The sequence below is a fragment of the Bos grunniens genome, chromosome 2 (assembly GCF_055505025.1).
Source record: "Bos grunniens cultivar Pamir isolate PY7600 chromosome 2, Bosgru_T2T1.0, whole genome shotgun sequence".
Taxonomy (NCBI): domain Eukaryota; kingdom Metazoa; phylum Chordata; class Mammalia; order Artiodactyla; family Bovidae; genus Bos; species Bos grunniens.
In genome coordinates this window covers 135,649,853-135,668,726 of record NC_141166.1, presented here as the reverse complement: position 1 = coordinate 135,668,726, position 18,874 = coordinate 135,649,853, and the positions used below count along the sequence as shown (strand labels likewise).

General features: G+C 46.6%; 3 protein-coding genes and 1 non-coding gene across 6 annotated transcripts; 2 read left to right on the top strand and 2 right to left on the bottom strand.

Annotated features, from left to right (window-relative positions):
- Window positions 1–295: 295 nt before the first annotated feature.
- On the bottom strand, window positions 296–367 carry TRNAE-UUC (transfer RNA glutamic acid (anticodon UUC)). Its single transcript has one exon. It is a non-coding gene; the product is annotated as a tRNA-Glu (tRNA).
- Window positions 368–1,073: 706 nt separating this feature from the next.
- VMA22 (vacuolar ATPase assembly factor VMA22) lies at window positions 1,074–5,632 on the bottom strand. Of its 3 annotated transcripts, none has more exons than XM_086362622.1 (6): window positions 5,604–5,632; window positions 5,049–5,337; window positions 4,867–4,970; window positions 4,696–4,778; window positions 3,950–4,096; window positions 1,074–2,439 (listed from the first exon to the last, which is right to left on the bottom strand). In XM_086362622.1, exons 2-6 carry the CDS (start codon window positions 5,157–5,159, stop codon window positions 2,327–2,329), a joined length of 558 nt encoding a protein of 185 aa, XP_086218748.1. In that variant the 5' UTR covers window positions 5,160–5,337; window positions 5,604–5,632; the 3' UTR covers window positions 1,074–2,326. The 3 variants fall into 3 exon arrangements, with proteins under 3 accessions (XP_086218748.1, XP_086218751.1, XP_086218749.1); XM_086362625.1 differs by having other exon boundaries at window positions 3,950–4,081; XM_086362623.1 differs by having other exon boundaries at window positions 3,950–4,081; window positions 5,049–5,632.
- On the top strand, window positions 5,309–8,461 carry LOC147378808 (U3 small nucleolar ribonucleoprotein IMP4-like). Its single transcript, XM_086362626.1, has 4 exons — window positions 5,309–5,406; window positions 5,803–5,938; window positions 6,084–6,192; window positions 7,997–8,461. Exons 2-4 carry the CDS (start codon window positions 5,936–5,938, stop codon window positions 8,161–8,163), a joined length of 279 nt encoding a protein of 92 aa, XP_086218752.1. The 5' UTR covers window positions 5,309–5,406; window positions 5,803–5,935; the 3' UTR covers window positions 8,164–8,461.
- Window positions 8,462–8,628: 167 nt separating this feature from the next.
- Window positions 8,629–10,319, top strand: IMP4 (IMP U3 small nucleolar ribonucleoprotein 4). Its single transcript, XM_086362621.1, is given in 5 exon segments — window positions 8,629–8,884; window positions 8,960–9,092; window positions 9,178–9,517; window positions 9,637–9,710; window positions 9,792–10,319. Coding segments are annotated over 5 exon segments (783 nt in total). The 5' UTR covers window positions 8,629–8,761; the 3' UTR covers window positions 9,905–10,319.
- Window positions 10,320–18,874: the final 8,555 nt, after the last annotated feature.

Sequence of the window (18,874 nt, the reverse complement as noted above, 5' to 3'; positions counted from 1 at the left end):
AAGGTTTAATATTTAAAAATTAAATATTTAATATGTAAACAATAATATTAATTCTGTAGTATTAAGGTACTGTATTATATAGCAGTATATAAGGTATCTTATGTAACTCAGTGTTAGAGAACAACTAGCTAATAATGTGATGAAAATTGACAATGATTAAAACATTTAAGAATGGGCCCCGGAGCTTCCTGGGCATCGATTTCGCTAGGATTAAACGGAAAGAAACAGTTAATTTGACTTGAGACGTACTAAAGGCAAAAAACTAAAACTTTGGCAAATAAAAGGACATTTTTAGTTCCCATACCGGGAGTCGAACCCGGGCCGCCTGGGTGAAAACCAGGAATCCTAACCGCTAGACCATATGGGAACCACTGAAAGTATTTGTCTCTTATTCATATATATATCCTCTGTGTCAGCCTGTCGTCAGCTCATCCACACGCCTGCGCACTTCAGGCTTTGCGTGCACTTGTAGCATTTCGGCCTGACTGCGGCTGCGCGAGCCCGGCTCCGCCTCAGCAGTGTTTGTCAGCACATCCGGGCGTCTCTTGAAGGGAGGGATTCTTACTCCCGAAAGCGCCCTCTAGAACCCGAGCGAGGGTGGGTGACGAGGCGCTTGTAAGCGCCTTGGACCTTGAGCGCCCTCGAAGCCTAGTTTCAAACAGTAAATGAAGGAGGGCTATTGCTTGACCTTCGTTGTCAACTGACGTCTAAAACAAAAGACTTCTCTCCCCGGGGCCACTCCCCTCCCCGGTGTTCACCTTCGCTCATTTTGGCTTGAGAATCTCTGAAATGCAAACTTTGTGTTGGGGGAGGGATGCCCTTTTCCCCTCCAGTCACACTGTTTCCATTTGAGTGCTTCAATTAAGCTTTTCACAAACAAAGGTAGGGTGCCCCCTCTCCAAATTTCCTCCAATCCAACCAGAAAATTTGCCCTACTGCGATTTCACTTTCATGCATTGTAGAAGGAAATGGCAAGCCACTCCAGTGTTCTTGCCTGGAGAATCCCAGGGACGGGGGAGCCTGGTGGGCTGCCCTCTCTGGGGTCGAACAGAGTCGGACACGACTGAAGCAACTTAGCAGCAGCGATTCAAGTATATTTTTATTAAAGGCTCAAGAATTAAAACACTGTGGTACCTGTGTCTTAACTTCCATTAAGATCAATGAAAAAAATGGAAATGCCAAAATATGGTAGGGGTATACAACACTGGGATTAATCGAAAGAAGAGGGTGGCGTTTCAAATCAGCGCTAAGGATGGTCCACTGTATGAACTATGGTAGAAAAGAAGAAGTTGAGTGCAGGACTCACCCTATACTTCACTTGAATACAAAAGTTCTTGAGGAAAACCCTGGAGAATTCTATTATCCCATTAACTGCAATCCCAAAGCCAGAAATCATAAAATAGCTACCTGATAATTTCAACTGTTCTAAGAAACTTGATTTAAACACAAGAGCTGAGAGAGCTTTCACCTTACTCATTACACTATTCAACTGTTCTGTGCAGTTTAATGCAATGTGTTTTATAATAAAAAGTTAAAAGAAAAAACAACAACCCACCATAAGTGAAGTTAAAACACAAAAACTGGGAAAAAAGATACAGCTCATAAACAAAAAACTAACATCCCCCATAAGCTCCTAGAAACTGCTAAAAATATCAACAAGCCCATAGAAAAATGAAGCCAGGACACAGAGTTTCTGGCCCCTCAACAAATTAAAAGACTCATTCTTGAAAGGCAGTCTTTTAAAAACCTGAATGGTCTTTTGAAAGAGTTCCCTTGAAAATTTAGGTCAGATCCTTTTTACTTTCTGGCTTAAAACCTGCTAAGCATTTCCCATCTACTCAAGATACGTGTGTTTTTCTATCAACGCAGAATCATTCTGTCCTGATCTGTGTAGCTATGTATGTTTTTTGCCCCCCATCAAAGTCAGTTTTAAGGATCTGGAGAAACTGAAGCACCTACTTCTTGTCCTTCCCTTCCACTAGCTGTGTAGTATTTCATCCAGTAATGAAAAACCACAGCTAATTGATGCGTGAAGTTGTTATTGTTCAATAATATGAACTAACCTAACGGCTTTGTGACTGCTCCACATGAATGTGTCCTGGGACAATGTGAGTTTACCAGTGGTTTCACAGTAGTAACCTTGAACATTATGCAGTTTGCCTCTTCAGACTTTCCCACCTAACAAAGTTGGAAACATGCAGACCAGAGAAGTATTAAGGAGCAGGAGCTAGTTGGGGTGGCGGGCAATCTGTGAAGGAGGAAGGGCTGATAAGGGAGCCACATCGAAGAATAGCTGTTCCCACTGCCTTGCTTCTGTGGTGACAGGTCAGGGAGCCCTGGGTTCTAGCTGCTTGAGTTTCTCCTGGAGTTCCTGGAGCTGGCTTTGACCCCAGGTGATGCGGCTCTGAAGGCTGGCCATGTCCGCAGCCAGCTGCAGACCTAGAGGACGAGAAGAGATTGTCACTGTGGTATTTATGGTGCCACATGTCTCAAGGGGCTCTGGACACCCTCAGGCCACTGTGGCCTTCAAACTATTCCTAAAACATTCCAGGTACAGCTGGCATTGACTCCTTGAGAACCTCACTGGACTCATACTCTCAAGTTCTTCAGGTCATTGCTAAAATGTCACCTCCCCCTCAAATTTCCTTGACCCTCTTATAGCACCCACCACGAACTAAAAATTCACAGATTATAACATAGTCTCTGTCCTTATCATTCCTTCTTTTCTCCATTATCACAGGCCCTCACTACTCTTGCCCTCTCTCCTTCTACTTGTTTTCTCTGCCCCCAAGAGTGGTCCACTTTCTGGATCCACACCTATGTTGCTTCCACTTGATACCTCTCCTGGAATAGCTGCTGGGAAGTCCTCTGGGCCCTCCACACCACCCAGTCCACTGGCCAGTCCTGTCTTCTGCCATACTGTCTGGTCACACTGATCATTCCCTCCAGATAACACTTTACCCTCCTGATGTTGCTTCTGCCCCACTCCTTAGTCTTCTTGACTGGCCTCTTCCCTTCTTTTCCCCTTACTTCCTGTTCACATTCCTGGGACCTCTGCTGACCTCATCCCATTTCAACTTTAATGCCGTGGCTGTGTCAGCGAAACCAGTGTTATGCAGTGAGCTCTCAAATCTCTCTCTCCAGTCCAGGCCTCTTCCAAACTCCAGATACATGTACCCAACCATCCACTCAAAATCTCCACCATACCAGGAACATACCCCACATCACTCCTGACTCTACCTCAGCTGCTGCTCTGTGGCCCTCCCGCCTCACCTTCTCAGGCATTCTGACTACAGACTGGGCGCATCCTTCACTGCTCTCCTTCCCTTACTCCTGAATTGATCTATCAGTAAATCCTGTGGTTTCCACTCAAAAAAACATGCAGTTCCACCCCCCCAACCCCCCCACTTATCCTGTCTTCCATTGTCCACACCACCTCCACTCTTGCCCACTGGCCTCCTCTCTGCCATATCAGATGTAACATCACCTCAGAGATCTGCCCTGGCTGGTCCCTGGCACCTAGAACACTGTTCCCCCAGATCACCAACAAAGGTCTTTCCTTCATCTCTTCAGAGGCCTTTCCAGGCTACCAAATACATAACAGCTCCCCTAGGCTATGCCATCCATTGCACTCTCTCTACCTTATTTTTTCGTAGCAACTTTCATTGCCTGGTATTTTATTTAGGGCCTACTTATTTGTTTTCATGCATGTTGTTTTTCTGCACTCAATAAAGATCCCATGAGGGTGTTATACCTTTTGTTTCCTGCTGTATCCCCAGCACCTCCTATGAACCTGAACTCTGCCAACAGCCAATAAATGTTTTTTTTTTTTTAAATAGTAGGTGTGCAACAAGTCTGAAATGGAGAAAACCTGCAAAGCCTTTTGCAGACTAATCCCAAGCCTGGCATTAGCACTCACGGTAGATAGGTCCCTTTCAGGGTCACTCACCCTCCCGGAAGCTGGCTTGAGCTTGTCGCAGACTGTGAGGAACCAGGATTCCAAACCATTTCAAAGGGTTCTGGGGAGCTGGGGAGGAGTCTGGCTCTGGGGTCCTTGGGAGACCCTTGCGCCTGCGCAGAGCTGAAGAAAGAAAGGCTAGGGGTCTTGTTATTAATACCTGGCCGTCTTCTTGGCGACAATGTTAAACTCGATCTAAGCTCAAGATCCCAGAAAATACCAACTGTTGTAAAATTCGTTTTATGTTTCGGAAAACACCTTATTACAAGGAACTACCCTTCCCCTTGTGTCTGTCCACTCTTTTTTACTGACTGTCATAAAACCAGCAAATGACCCCCCTTGTTTTCCTGTGAAAAAGGTACACAGACTTCTGCCATTTTGCCTGAATCTGCTGAAAAGCCAGACACACCCTTCAACTCCCCATTGTCTCATGAATGATTAACTGGGATTAGACATTTGTCCCCCTTAAACTAGCTAGACACAGAAATAAACATCTTCTGTTCAGCTGAGACTTCCTCTGACTGCAAAACAATTCTAACGGTAAGGGACCTCGCCCATAACTTTCTATTCCCCCTATAAATCTAAGGCAAAAATACCTCTCTGCTGAGATATTCTGATCTTCAAAATTGGGGCGCGCTCTATCGCAACAGCCTAAATAAAATCATCTCCTCAGACGTCCCATGCATTTTGTCTTTTATATGGGAAGGGACCCTACGGGAAGAAGAGGGGGAGCTCACCTGCCTCGCGGGATCCCACCTCCTCTGGAGTCTGGGTGCCGGCCCTCACCATCCAGAACTTCTGGAGTCCGTCCTGAGCCTCGCTACAGAACGAGAAGGGAGATTGGACCTTTGGCGGCCCCGGCCCGGCCCTCTGCCCGCCCACCCGCTGCAGCATGCAAGGCTCCTCACCTGGTGCCGACGCGGACCTGGGGCTCCATGTGGGACGCATACTGCAGGGGCCCTACTGACTTGGCACCCATGGCATAGCGCGCTTTGGAGAGCGAGAGCCAGCCCTGGGAAGAGAGAAGAGAGAGGTGAAACAAAGTAACTTCCGTGCGCCGCCCAGCCCGCCTCCCGCCCGAAGCTCCCACCTCCTCCACCCTGGCGTTTAGCGCCTGCCGCTTCGCCTCCAGTTGCTCCAGGTCTCCGAGGAGCTGCAGGAGAACAAAGTCCACCTCGGCCCGCAGATCCCGAGAAGCCATCTGCTTCGCAGAGTCGAGAGCCGGCTCCTGACAGGTCGCCCAATCAGTGTCCGCAGTCCTAGCAGGACAGCCAATAGGCGTGCGAGGCCCGCCCTCTCGGGGGCGTTCCCAGTCGTGGGTGGATTGTGGCTGGCTGCTTTGCGCTTTTCAGGATCAGCGCGGCCTCAGAGCTGCGACCCTGGAAGTGATAACCGTCGTCAGGCAAGCATCCGAAGGGCACCAGCCACCCGGACAGTCGGCAAGAGCTGTGGGTATCTCCGAATCACTTCTGGAAGCGGCCGCGATTTAAACGTAGGGTTGTCGGGGTGGCGATGAAACGAGGCGTCCATTTTAGAGGGGCGGCTTTAATTTCAGAATGGGCGGGTAGGCGATCATCTGGTCAATCGCTGTACAGCTTTTACAGCTGCTGGAGCTACAGTTATGATTATTTTAGGGACTCCTCACCTTCAAACGAACATTCACCTCCTCGCCGTAAGTAGTGAAGCCGGGCTGTCGCCTTTATTAACTGCCGGTCTAAGTCACGTGACAGCACCTTGCCTCCCTATCCTACCTATTGGTTGCTTCAGTGAGCACGCGCTTCAATCTGGCCAATCGCTTTGCTACTCCCACCTTCTGTTCGCCATTTTAACTTCGGGCATTGTAGGAATCAGCGGAATCCAGTGAGGTCTCTACCGACTTTTGGTTAAGGGCGGAAGCGAGGACCGCGGAGGCGAGGACTGCGTTGTGCAAGCGGTATCCAAAGATTCTCCTGGACCCACGTGGAAGTTGCCCTCAGGATGGTAGGAGGGATGTTTTAAACTCCTGTTTTGGAGGTCGGGGGCTAGTGGAGGCTGGGGTTGTGGCCGGTGGGGTCGGGGCGTATGTTTCTGGAGCCTGCTTTGCTTGGAGAAAACGGGTCGTCTGAATGGGCCCGCTCTTCCCCAGCTGCGCCGCGAGGCCCGCCTTCGCCGCGAATACCTGTACCGCAAGGCACGAGAGGAGGCTGAGCGAACGGCCCAGGAGAGGAAGGACAAGGTTCGGCGCGCGCTTGAGGGTACGTGTGTCCCCCGCTTTCCGATCTTTTCTAGAGACCTTAGTTTTAAAACCCAACGGGAAACAGGCCCCAAAGCTGTAAAAGGCGTTTAATTAGCATTTACTTGTGTTAGAGTGGTGAGTATTTTTTCACGTATTTACTGGTCATTTCCCTTAACTGTTCGATCTTCTTCATGGTTTGCAAATATTCCTTTCAAGATCGTATGAATTACTTGTCATTTATGTTACAGTATCCATATTTTACAGCTTGCTTATTAATTTTATTTACAGTGTCTTTGTTGTTTAGTCGCTAAGTTGCAGTGTCTAGGCCTTTCCAGATTTAAACATTTCACGTGGTCCTATACATATTTCCCCTGCATCGTTTCTGTTCTTGCTACTTGTTGTCACTACAAGGTAATATCTGATTGTCCTTTACTGCTGTTACAAGTCCCTTGTGTTTGAAAACTGTTAATTCGTGTAGAACTTAGTTTTATTTGCGTTGTAAATTAGGAATTTAACTTTGCAATATTTTGCCCACTTTCCATTTGCACTACTGTTAAAAGTCTGTCACACGTGCCTGATTGGAAATGCTTTATTTATATGTATCTTGTTGGTTCTTGTGTTGGTGGAGCTCTGTTTCCTGATAGTACATCAACTCAGTACCTCCGTTTTAAATTCACTTTGATGGTCTTAGGTTTTAGACATGTAAAGTATGTGTATGTATATTTATGTCAAGCATAATGTAATACAGAGCTTCTCAGCGCTAGTGGTAAAAGAATCTACCCTGCTGATGCAAGAGGTGTGGGTTCGAACCCGGAGGAGGAAATGGCAACCCACTCCAGTATCCTTGCCTGGAAAATTACAGGGACAGAGGAACCTGGCGGACTGCTGCCCATGGATCCCGTAGAGAGTCTGTTGGGACTGAGCTCCTGATGTAATGACCTATCTGCTCACATTAAGAAATGAAAATGATAAATATATTGAAGTTTAGAAATATTTCCCCCGACCTAGAGAACCACAGTATTAAATATTGATTAAAAATAAGCCATTTCCTTCCTCTTCTTTTTTTCCTGTATCATGCTTGTTTGTAATATTAAATCATATTGGTTGATTTTAGGTAGTATTAGGTTTTGTGTATTCTTTTGCCACATTATGTTTTTGTTTGGCATCGTTACTAAGATCCATTGAGTGTAGGTGGGGCTCCTGCAGGTAAATATTCCACAGGGTCTTCATCCAATTCCCTGTGGGGGGTGGACAGCTTATTTTTAGTTTGCGTCAGCCCTGCTGCTGTGAACACTGTCTTCAGTATGCAAGAGTTTGTCCAGGGTATGTTAGAGAGAAGTGCGGGGTTCAAGGACATGCTCCAAAGTGGGCACGGCCACACAGCCCAGCCCTTCTGCCAAATCTAGCTTTAGTTCACAGAGGGAACCTCTGACCCAGAGCACGATGAATGATTTTAATATCAGAGGGTTTGAGGGTTTCTGATCCACCTTCATATAGAATGAGTAGTTTCCATTTATTTTTTTAACATTGTTAATTTTTTTTCTGACTACAAAGGGAATGCATACTTGTGGTTAGATATTTTAGAAAACTCTCAAGTCTTGACACTCAGGACCCACAGTAAATGAAATCACCTATAAACACTCTTAACAAGGTGGCATATAGCCAAAAAATAATTGTTTCATTACCACCTCCACCTCTAATTAAATATCAGCTCTCTGCTCAGAAAGGAGTAAAGGGGTGTTTTCCTATCAAGTTTGTACAGTGTTGTAAAAACTGAAGGTTCTATGCATGTCTCTCTCAACCTCTCTGTCTTCCCCCTGCAGAGAACCGCCTGATTCCCACCGAGTTACGCAGGGAAGCTCTGGCCTTACAGGGGTCCCTGGAGTTTGATGATGCCGGCGGTGAAGGTGACCTTCCCGGACTCTATGGGCCAGCTTCTCTTCCTGCACTTGAGCCCACTAAGTTCCGTGTCATTCCTGAGACACCTTGAAGAAAGGCTGTGAAGCTCCTGATCCTGAAATGGTCTTCCAGGCACCCTTGTGGCTGTGCACAGATGACACCTCAGGGGCCCTCTCACTGAGTGCTCCCAATTCTGTTTACATGGCACAGTATTACCCCACTTTGTACTTTGTTTTGTCTGTTAATTGGCCCTCTCACTAGGAATGTAGGTTCTGCTGGGACAGAACAGTGTCATTTTATTCGTGTTCTCAGCTACCAGGACTTCATTGGTATCCAGATGTTTGATTCATTCCGTTATTCAACAAATATGAAAGGAATCACAGCATAAATATTTGTTGTGAGGTAAAGGAGTCTGTTACTATGGGCCTTAACAGAATCTGGACTTGCGCTAACATGGCAGCTACTTGTTCCATGTGATTACCGGAGCTTAAATGAACTAAAATCAAATAGATTCAGTTCCCCAATCACACTTGTGCTTGTAGCCAGTTTGGCCAGGGGCCACCCTGTTGCCCAGAGCAGGTACAGAGCATTTCCATTCTTGAAGGTATTGTCAGACAGTGTTCTGGGTGGATTTGGCCACCACACGTTAGCATTTCACTTCCCTCGGCAATATTGTGTTCTCGTGCCTCATGCTCCAAACAGGTGTGACCAACCACATAGATGATGAGTATCGTTGGGCAGGGGTTGAGGATCCCAAGGTCATGATTACTACCTCCAGAGATCCCAGTTCCCGCCTTAAGATGTTTGCAAAGGTATGACGACAGGCGTGAGTGGGAGGTGTTCAGACACTCGGAGCCCCATCCTAACCAGAGGGAGTTCACATGCAGGAGCTGAAGTTGGTGTTCCCTGGTGCCCAGCGCATGAACCGTGGCCGGCATGAGGTAGGAGCTCTGGTGCGAGCCTGCAAAGCCAATGGGGTCACTGACCTGCTGGTTGTCCACGAGCATCGAGGCACACCCGGTAAGGCTGGTGGGAGGGAGCTCGGTGCTGCGAGGGTGGCTGGGTAGGAGCAGAGGGTCTCTAACGGCTTGTGTGGCCCTGCCAGTGGGGCTCATTGTCAGCCACCTGCCCTTTGGCCCAACTGCATACTTCACACTGTGCAACGTAGTCATGAGGCATGACATCCCTGACCTGGGCACTGCATCAGAGGCCAAACCTCACCTCATCATGCATGGTTTCTCCTCCCGCCTGGGTAAGCGGGTGAGTCTGCGGCCATGGGCTGGGGGCTGAGGGCTGAGGGCTGGGGGGTGCTAGGCCAGGCATTTTAGGCTTTTCTTCCTGCTGCCCTAGGTCTCTGACATACTCCGCTACCTGTTCCCTGTGCCCAAAGATGACAGCCACCGGGTTATCACCTTCGCCAACCAGGACGACTACATCTCCTTCCGGTAGGTCTGTTGGCTGGGCTCAAGTGATGTCCCCACCTTTATGTCCCTGTACTGTTTGTTGTTTATCCTGCAGCTGCTCCCTGCCTCCGCTCAACCCTGCCCTGTCCCCTTTGCCCCAGGCACCATGTATACAAGAAGACCAACCACCGCAATGTGGAGCTGACCGAGGTTGGGCCGCGCTTTGAGCTGAAGTGTGAGTTTGGGGCTTTCTCCTACATCTGGTGGTGGGCAGTGCTGGATATGTAGGTGACTATATCTCATCCCCTTCCCCCAGTGTACATGATCCGCCTGGGCACGCTGGAACAGGAGGCCACTGCAGACGTGGAGTGGCGCTGGCACCCCTACACCAACACCGCACACAAGAGAGTCTTCCTGAGTGCTGAGTAGCCCACTCACTAATGAGGATGTGGACCTGGACCTGGGAGGTGGGGAGAGGTCAGATAAAATCTAGTTGCTGTAGCACTGTGTTTACCTCTTAAGTGGTCAGGGCAGGTCTGTCGGGTTGAGTGTGAAAGGTGTGGGGGTCTCCTCAGGTGCGGACCTGGCAGCTCTGGGACGTCCTCAGGCCCGGTAGTGACATTGTGTGTAGGACAAGGCAGACCTGATGCAGTGACTAGCTCCTGTGCTGTTGGGAGGGTTTGCTGCTACCCTGGGAGATCTGGTGCTGCTGTTAGTGGCCGTGTACATTCATCATCTGGGAATGGGAATAAAAGTGTGAGCACAGAAGTCTCACAGCAGAGGGTCGCCCTGGGGACCAGCTTTCAGCCAGGGCAGGCAGAAAATAAACAAGATGTAAACCATGTATTCATTTCATTGTGGTCGCCTTTGAGTGTAATTCAAGTTCTTCAGAGAACCCAGTGCACTTGGGTTCACAAGCAGGGGGAAGCTTTATGTGGCCATCTTTCCCTTTAAGGATCTCTTTAGAATCTCCCTAGATTACCGAGGATCTCTCTTAAGTTATCAAGGATGTCTGGTATGTGAATTCACCACTTTTTGCTGGGCACAGACTCAACTTGTTTCCTGTTTTAACAACCACAAACATTGCTTCAGGAACACTGAACATAATGTCTGTGCATATTTATGCAAGTATATCTGATGAGTAAACTGCTGCAAGTGGAACTGTGTCTTGAAAATGATTATAGATGCTGCTGAATTGTCCTCTAAAAGGCTGTCTCTTCCAGCCACCGTCAGTAGATCTGAGTGTTTCCTGTGTCCTTGTCATAACTGGGGACTGTCAGACTTGGTCAAGCTCTAGGTGCAAAATTGTTCCTCAACTGAATGTATTTTTAAAATTATAACAGATGCTAGTGTTAGTTGCTCAGTCATGTCTGACTCTTTGCAACCCCATGGACCGTAGCCCACTTGGCTCCTCTGTCCATGGGATTCTCCAGGCAAGAATACTGGAGAGGATAGCCATGCCCTCCTCCAGGGGATATTCCTGAGCCAAGGAATTGAACCCGGGTGTGCTGCATTGCAGGCGGCTTCTTTACCATCTAATCCACTAGGGAATCTCGTAATAGATGTCATAAATATTCAAATATTCATTGGCTATATGTGTGTTCTCTGAGATCCGTTAGCTCTTTATAGAAAGTTGTTTACCTCTACGTTGATAGATTGTTTTAAGTCTTTTAATTGTGGAGAATTCCAGAATAAGAGCAAAGAGGACTGTACAGTGAGTCCATGAAGCCCATCTCATTGAACAGTATCCTGGTGGCTCAGAAGTAAAGAATCCGCCTGCCAATGCAGGACACAGGGGAGACGCAGGAGCCACAGGTTTGATCCCTGAGTCAGGAACATCCTCTACAGAAGAAAATGGCAACCCACTCTAATATTCTTGCCTGAGAAATGTCTTGGACCAAGGAGCCTGGCCAGCTACAGTCCATGGGGTCGCAAAGGATTTAGTAACTAAACAACAACCCACTTTGTAGCTGCACCCTCTCCCTATATCTACTTCACTTATTTTGAAGCAAATCCCAGATGCATATCATTTCATCCAAAAATATTTCCATATAGCTCTAAAAAATAAGACTCAACAAAAGTAATATAGCACTGTCACACTTAAAAAAATCAATAGTTATTCCAGATTCTACTCTACATATCCAGTTAATGTTCAGTTTTCCCTGATATGGTATGTTCATTTGAACCAGGATACAACTTAGGTGCATTTCATTGCAAATGGTTGACAATTCTCTTGTCCTTTTTAAAACAGCTTTATTGAGATATAATGCATGTCAGCACCATTCATCTGTTTAAAGTATACAGTTAAATATTTTTTAATTATATTCACAGGGTTGTACAGTCATCACCACAATCTAACTTTAGGCCATTTTTGTCCCTTCTAAAGAAACGCCGTGCTCTTTAGCTGTCACTTCCCATTCCTTTCCAATCTTCTCCCAACTCTCAGCACCTTGTAACCACTCATCTACTTTTGGTCTCTATAGACTTGCCTACTCTGGACATTCCATAGGAACTGTGATAGAGAAGAATCTTGTATTCCATTACAAGTTATTCACTAAAGGGATGTTGCCTCCACAAGCTTAAATTATACATAATGGCCCATCTCTGGGAACCTTGCTTCCAGGTAATGAGTGTTAGGCTGAAATACCTTTGTTTAGCTCCAGGAAACATCCTGACCAGGCCCAGCTGTGAGTAATTGCAGGGAGGAAGAAATTAACCCATCCCCTCTGGAGGCGAATGGGAACCAGGAAGTGTTTGACTTTTCTCCCTCCCCTTTTGGTGTAAAGGAGCCTGAATTCAGACACAGGAAAGATGGTTCAAACCCATTATCTTTGTTTGCTGGCTTTCTGAATAAAGTGTATTCCTTGTCTCAGTGACTCATCTCTTGAACCTGCCTGTTGTGCAGCGAGCTTAGTATGAGCTTACACTCGGTAACGGAATGGAATCATACAATTTGTAGTGTTTTGTGACTGGCTTCTGTTGACTAAAGAATAGTCACAACCTGAGCATAATAAGTTATTTTATTTGGTGGGAATGTTTAGGACTTCAAGCCCGGGAAACAGCATCTCAGGTAGCCCTGAGGAACTGTTCTGAAGAGGCTGGAGAGGGAGGCAGGCATATATATAGAAGTTTGAAACAAAGAGGGCAGGCAGTCTGAACATCAAAGGTTATTGTTAATTAAGGAAAACCGGATGTCTCAAGGAATTTAGTGCTCTTCTTTATATGGGAAGATGCAAGTTTCTGGGCTCACTGAACTCTTTCCTTTCATATGCACTTCTGCTATCTGGGACCAAATCTCGCAATCTTGCTTTTTGAGTGTTCACATTTTTAATTCCTCTTTCACTGTAAGGGGTAACAGAAGACTGCAACTTTTGCTTACATCCAGCAACTCCACCCCCACCCCACCCCAGGCTCCTTAGCAATCACTGTGGGGCGGGGTAGCAGGATCTACTGGATCACAGGCATTGTTTTCCCTTTTGGGAGCTCTCATTCACGTTTAGAAGCCTGAAATCACTGATGGCAGTGACATTCTTGCCTACTGATACGGCAGGAAATATTTCACACTTCTCAGTGTTGTTTTCAAAATTTATGTTGTAGTATCTAGTTCATTCCTCTTTGTTGCTAAATAGTATTCTATTATATGTGTATGTAAGGTGACCGAGGCAGTCCGGCAGAGAAAGATACATTATAGGAAGAGAGGAACGGATCTACCTTAGAAACCAGTGCTCTCCCTTTATAGCCAACCTTTCTTATACCCTATCGATGGGAAATTATGCCTCGAAGGGAGGAGTCCTTAGTTAAGCTCACAGCTGGGGTCTTGTGATCTTGAATTCGGAGGGTTCTCACGGTCGGGTGGTCATGTTTCAGTTTTCAGTTCAGTCACTCAGTCATGTCTGACTGCGACCCCATGGACTGCAGCACGCCAGGCCTCCCTGTCCATCCCCAACTCCCAGAGTTTACTCAGACTCATGTCCGTCGAGTCCGTGATGCCATCCAACCATCTCATCCTCTGTCGTCTCCTTCTCCTCAATCTTTTCAATCTTTTCCAGCATCAGGGACTTTTCCAAGAGTCACTTCTTTGCATCAGGTGGGCAAAGTATTGGAGTTTGAGCTTCAGCATCAGTCCTTCCAGTGAATATTCAGGGTTGATTTCCTTTAGGATGGACTAGTTGGATCTCCTTGAAGTCCAAGGGACTCTCAAGAGTTCTCTGACACCACAGTTCAAAAGCATCAATTCTGCGCTCAGCTTCCTTTATAGTCCAACTCTCACATCCATACCTAACTACTGGAAACACCATAGCTTTGACTAGACGGACCTTTGTTGGCAAAGTAATGTCTCTGCTTTTTAATATGCTGTCTAGGTTGGTCATAACTTTTCTTCCAAGGAGCAAGTGTCTTATTTTCATGGCTGCAGTCACCATCTGCAGTGATTTTGGAGCCCCCGAAAATAAAGTCTGTCACTGTTTCCACTGTTTCCCCATCTGTTTGGTATGAAGTGATGGGACCAGATGCCATGATCTTCGTTTTCTGAATGTTGAGCTTAAAGCCAACTTTTTCACTCTCTTCTTTCACTTTCATCAAGAGGCTCTTTAGTTCTTTTTCAGTTTCTGCTATAAGGGTGGTGTCATCTGCATATCTGAGGTTATTGATATTTATCCTAGCAATCTTGATTCCAGTTTGAGCTTCCTCCAGCCCAGTGTTTCTCATGATGTACTCTGCATATAAGTTAATTAGGGTGACAATATACAGCCTTGACATATTCCTTTCCCTATTTGGAACCATTCTTGTTCCATGTCCGGTTCTAACTGTTGCTTCCTGACCTGCATACAGATTTCTTAAGAGGCAGGCCAGGTGTCTGGTATTCCCATCTCTTTAAGGATTTTCCACAGTTTCTTGTGATCCACATAGTCAAAGGCTTTGGCATAGTCAATAAAGCAGAAATAGATGTTTTTCTGGAACTCTCTTGCTTATTTGATGGTCCAGCAGATGTTGGCAATTTGATCTCTGGTTCTTCTTCCTTTTATAAAACTAGCTTCAACGTCTGGAAGTTCATAGTTCACATACTGGCTTGGAGAATTTTGAGCATTACTTTCCTTGCCATGTGAGATGAGTGCAGTTATGCGGTCGTTTGAGCATTCTTCGGTATTGCCTTTCTTTGGGATTGGAATGAAAACTGACCTTTTCCAGTCCTGTGGCCACTGCTGAGTTTTCCAAATTTGTGGGCATATTGAGTGCAGCACTTTCACAGCATCATCTTTTCAGATTTGAAATAGCTCAACTGGAATCCCATCACCTCCACTAGCTTTGTTCATAGTGACACTTCCTAAGGCCTGCTTGACTTTGCATTCCAGGACGTCTGGCTCTAGGTGAGTGATCATACCATCATGATTATCTGGGTTGTGACAATCTTTTCTTGCCATCTCTTAATATCATTGCTTCTGTTAGGTCCATACCATTTCTGTCCTTTATCAAGCCCATCTTTGCATGAAATGTTCCCTTGGTATCTCTGATTTTCTTGAAGAGATCTCTAGTCTTTCCCATTCTGTTGTTTTCCTCTATTTCTTTGCACTGATCACTGAGGAATGCTTTTTTCTCTCCTTACTGTTCTTTGAAACTCTGCATTCACATGGGTGTATCTCGCCTTTTCTCCTTTGCCTTTTGCTTCTCTTCTTTTCATAGCTGTTTGTAAGGCCTCCTCGGACAGCCATTTTTCTTTTTTGCATTTGTTTTTTTTTGGAGATGGTCTTGATCCCTGACTCCTGTACGATGTCCCAAACCTCCACAGTTCTTCAGGCACTGTATCAGATCTAATCCCTTGAATCTGTTTGTCACTTCCACTGTATAATTGTAAGGGATTTGATTTAGGTCATACCTGAATGATCTAGTGGTTTTCCCTACTTTCTTCAATTTACGTCTGAATTTGGCAATAAGAAGTTCATGATCTGAGCTACAGTCAGCTCCCAGTCTTCTTTTTGGTGACTGTTTACAGCTTTTCCATCTTTGGCTGCAAAGAATATAATCAATCTGATTTCAGTATTGACCATCTGTTGATGTCCATGGGTAGAGTCTTCTCTTGTGTTGTTGGAAGAGGGTGTTTGCTATGACCAGTGCGTTCAGTTGGCAAAACTCTATAGCCTTTGCCCTGCTTCATTCTATACTCCAAGGCCAAACTTGTCTGTTAATTTTGAGTATCTCTTGACTTCCTACTTTTGCATTCCAGTCTCCTATAATGAAAAGGCAATCTTTTGGGGGTGTTAGTTCTAGAAAGTCTTGTAGGTCTTCACAGAACCATTCAGCGTCAGCTTCTTCAGCATTACTGGTCGGGGCATAAATTTGGATTACTATGATATTGAATGGTGTGTCTTGGAAATGAACAGAGATCATTCTGTCATTTTTGAGATTGCATCCAAGTACTGCGTTTCAGACTCTTTGGTTGACTGTGAGGGCTACTCCATTTCTTCTAAGGGATTCTTGCCCATAGTAGATATTCGTGGTCATCTGAGTTCAGTTTACCCATTCCAGTCCATTTTATTTCACTGATTGCTAAAATGTCGACATTAACTCTTGCCATCTCCTGTTTGACCACTTCCAATTTGCCTTGATTCATGGACCTCACATTCCAGGTTCCTGTGCAGTATTGCTCTTTACAGCATCAGACCTTGCTTCCATCACCAATCACATCCACAACTGGGTATTGTTTTTGCTTTGGCTCCATCCCTTCATTCTTTTTGGAGTTATTTCTCCACTGATCTCCAGTAGCATATTGGGTACCTACCAACCTGGGGAGTTCATCTTTCCGTGTCCTATCGTTTTGCCTTTTCATACTGTTCATGGGGTTCTCAAGGCAAGAATGCTGAAGTGTTTTGCCATTCCCTTCTCCAGTAGACCACGTTTTGTCAGAACTCTCCACCATGATCCATCGGTCTTGGGTGGCCCTACACAGCATGGCTCATAGTTTCTTTGAGGTAGACAAGGCTGTGATCCATGTGATCAGATTGGTTAGTTTTTTGTGATTGTGGTTTTCAGTCTGTCTGCACTCAAATAGAAAAGGATAAGAGGCTTATGCAAGCTTTCTAATGGGAGAGATTGATGAGGGAGAAACTGGGTCTTGTTCTGATGGGCAGGGCCATGCTCAGTAAATCTTTAATCCAATTTTCTGTTGATGGGTGGAGCTGTGTTCCCTCCCTGTTATTTACCTGGGGCCAAACTATGGTGGAGGCCCACCAGGCCCCTCCATCCATGGAATTTTCTAGGCAAGAGTACTGGAGTGGGTTGCCATTTCCTTCTCCAGGGATCTTCCCAACTCAGGAATCGAACCCGGGTCTCCCACATTGCGGGCAGACGCTTTACCGTCTGAGCCACCAGGGAATCCAGTGAAGATAATGGTGACCTCTTTCAAAAGGCCCCCAGTGTGTTCTGCTACATTCAGTGCCCCCAACCCTGCAGCAGGCCACCACTGACCCACACCTCCTCTGGAGACTCCTGGACACTCACAGGCAAGTCTGGGTCAGTCTCTTGTGGGGTCATTGCTCCTTTTTCCTGGGTCCTGGTATGCACGAGGTTCTGTTTGTGCCCTCCAAGAGTCTATTTCGAAGGCCTTTGTAAGTCCTGGCAGCACTATGGTGGGGTTAATGGCGACCTCCTCCAAGAGGGCTTATGCCATACCCAGGTCTGCTGCACCCAGAGCCCCTGCCCCTGCGGCAGTCCACTGCTGACCCATACCTCCACTGGAGATACTCAAACACAGATACTCACCCCATGTTCAAGGTCGGAGAAGCCCCAGCAAGACAGTAGGCTCGAGCAGCAGCTTCGTGGCACTGGAGCAGCTGTGAGGAGATACCCCAAGTCCAAGGGCTGAGAAGCCCCAGCAAGACGGTAGGAGAGGCGAGTTCATGCTTAGAATCAAACCCCAAACTTGCCAGAGATGCTCAGAGGGCTCAAATCAACCTCGTGTGTGCCAGGACCAGAGACCCTATAGAGACTGGTGGCCATGTAGTCTTGAGACACTGGCACCAGCAGGGAAAAACAGGATATTGCTTTAAGGAAAAAACAGTCCGCCACCAGGGCATTGTGGTCACTGTGACTTCATCTCCTTTGTCAGGTCACCTACAATGGGCCATTTTTTTTAACAATACGCCATGAGCCCCTTGTGGACCCTAACGGTGTACACCATATTTTCTTTATCCATCAGTTTATGAAATTTGGTTTCTCACTTTGGGGCTGTTTTGAATAATGCTGCTATGAGCATTTGTGTTCTCTTTAACTTTTTTCTTTGTAATTTATTCAGTTAGGAAATTGGTTTGTCTTGTAGAGTTTCCAGAGTCTGGAATAAAAGCCCTCAAAAAGGCAGTTAGCACCAGTCACTGGTGAATGCAAACTGGCATTTATAACTGGAGTGAGTGGCATTTTTCTGTTTGCCAAATGGCAGAGTTGTAGATGGGCCAATAGGTAAGCCCACCCAACCAAAGGTTCTTAACAGAGTAGAGCAGTGGGAGAGTTTTTTCAAATTTCTTCTTCCCTCTTGTGGCCTAGTTAAAAAAGGAAGTTGGAGAAGAACTTTTCAGTAGGGATTTCAGTAGTCTCAGACTGTCTCCTCACAAGCTTTCTAGGTGAAGGTGGTGTCTCCTGTTTACGATTTCCCCTTTGTAACAACAGCCTAGGCTGGGCTCTGCATAGTATTGTGAAAGCTTCCCTGATCACCTTCCAGCACCCTGTCCACTTGGCTCTGTTGCTGGCCTCTGAGCTGGCAAGCAGGCGGCAGACTGGCATGTGGGTGTTGGAGTGCCCAGGACCTGCAGGACAGTGCCAGCTGCTCCCACTGCTTGCCTCCAGGAGTGTGTACAAGAGGACCAGCAGCAGCAGTGAGTCCCATTGCAAGAACACAGCTTGCAGTTCTCTGGGATAATGGAGAGGGGTGAGCCGTGGCTGCTGGAGGAGGTCTTGGTGGTCTTCCCACCTCCCACACCCAATGCCTGAGCTGAGTGGAGGGCAAGCCAGAAGAATCTGGATGTTGAAGAGACATGGAGGGGTGGCCAGTGTCAGGATAGCAGTCTGCTTAACTAGAGGAGGACATAGAGTGGGGCGGGGAGGAGGGTATGGAGTTGTGGTTGAATGTGCAGCCAGAAACAGTGAACCATGGTGGAAGCATGGCAGGTGGACTGAAGTCTCAGCCACTCTGTTCACAGGCCAGATAGGCAGATAGATCCCTAAACAGGCAGACAGACACACAAACCTCTGGTAAGACAGACTTCTAGATAAAATCCCACGCAAAGACAGACTACATAGCAGGACAGCCAAACAAATGGACAGATTCGTAGACATTTGGGAAGATGACCAGCCAGGCATCCAGAGAGACCTGTGTCCAGACACGACACCCCTCCCACCCTGCTTCCAGCCAAC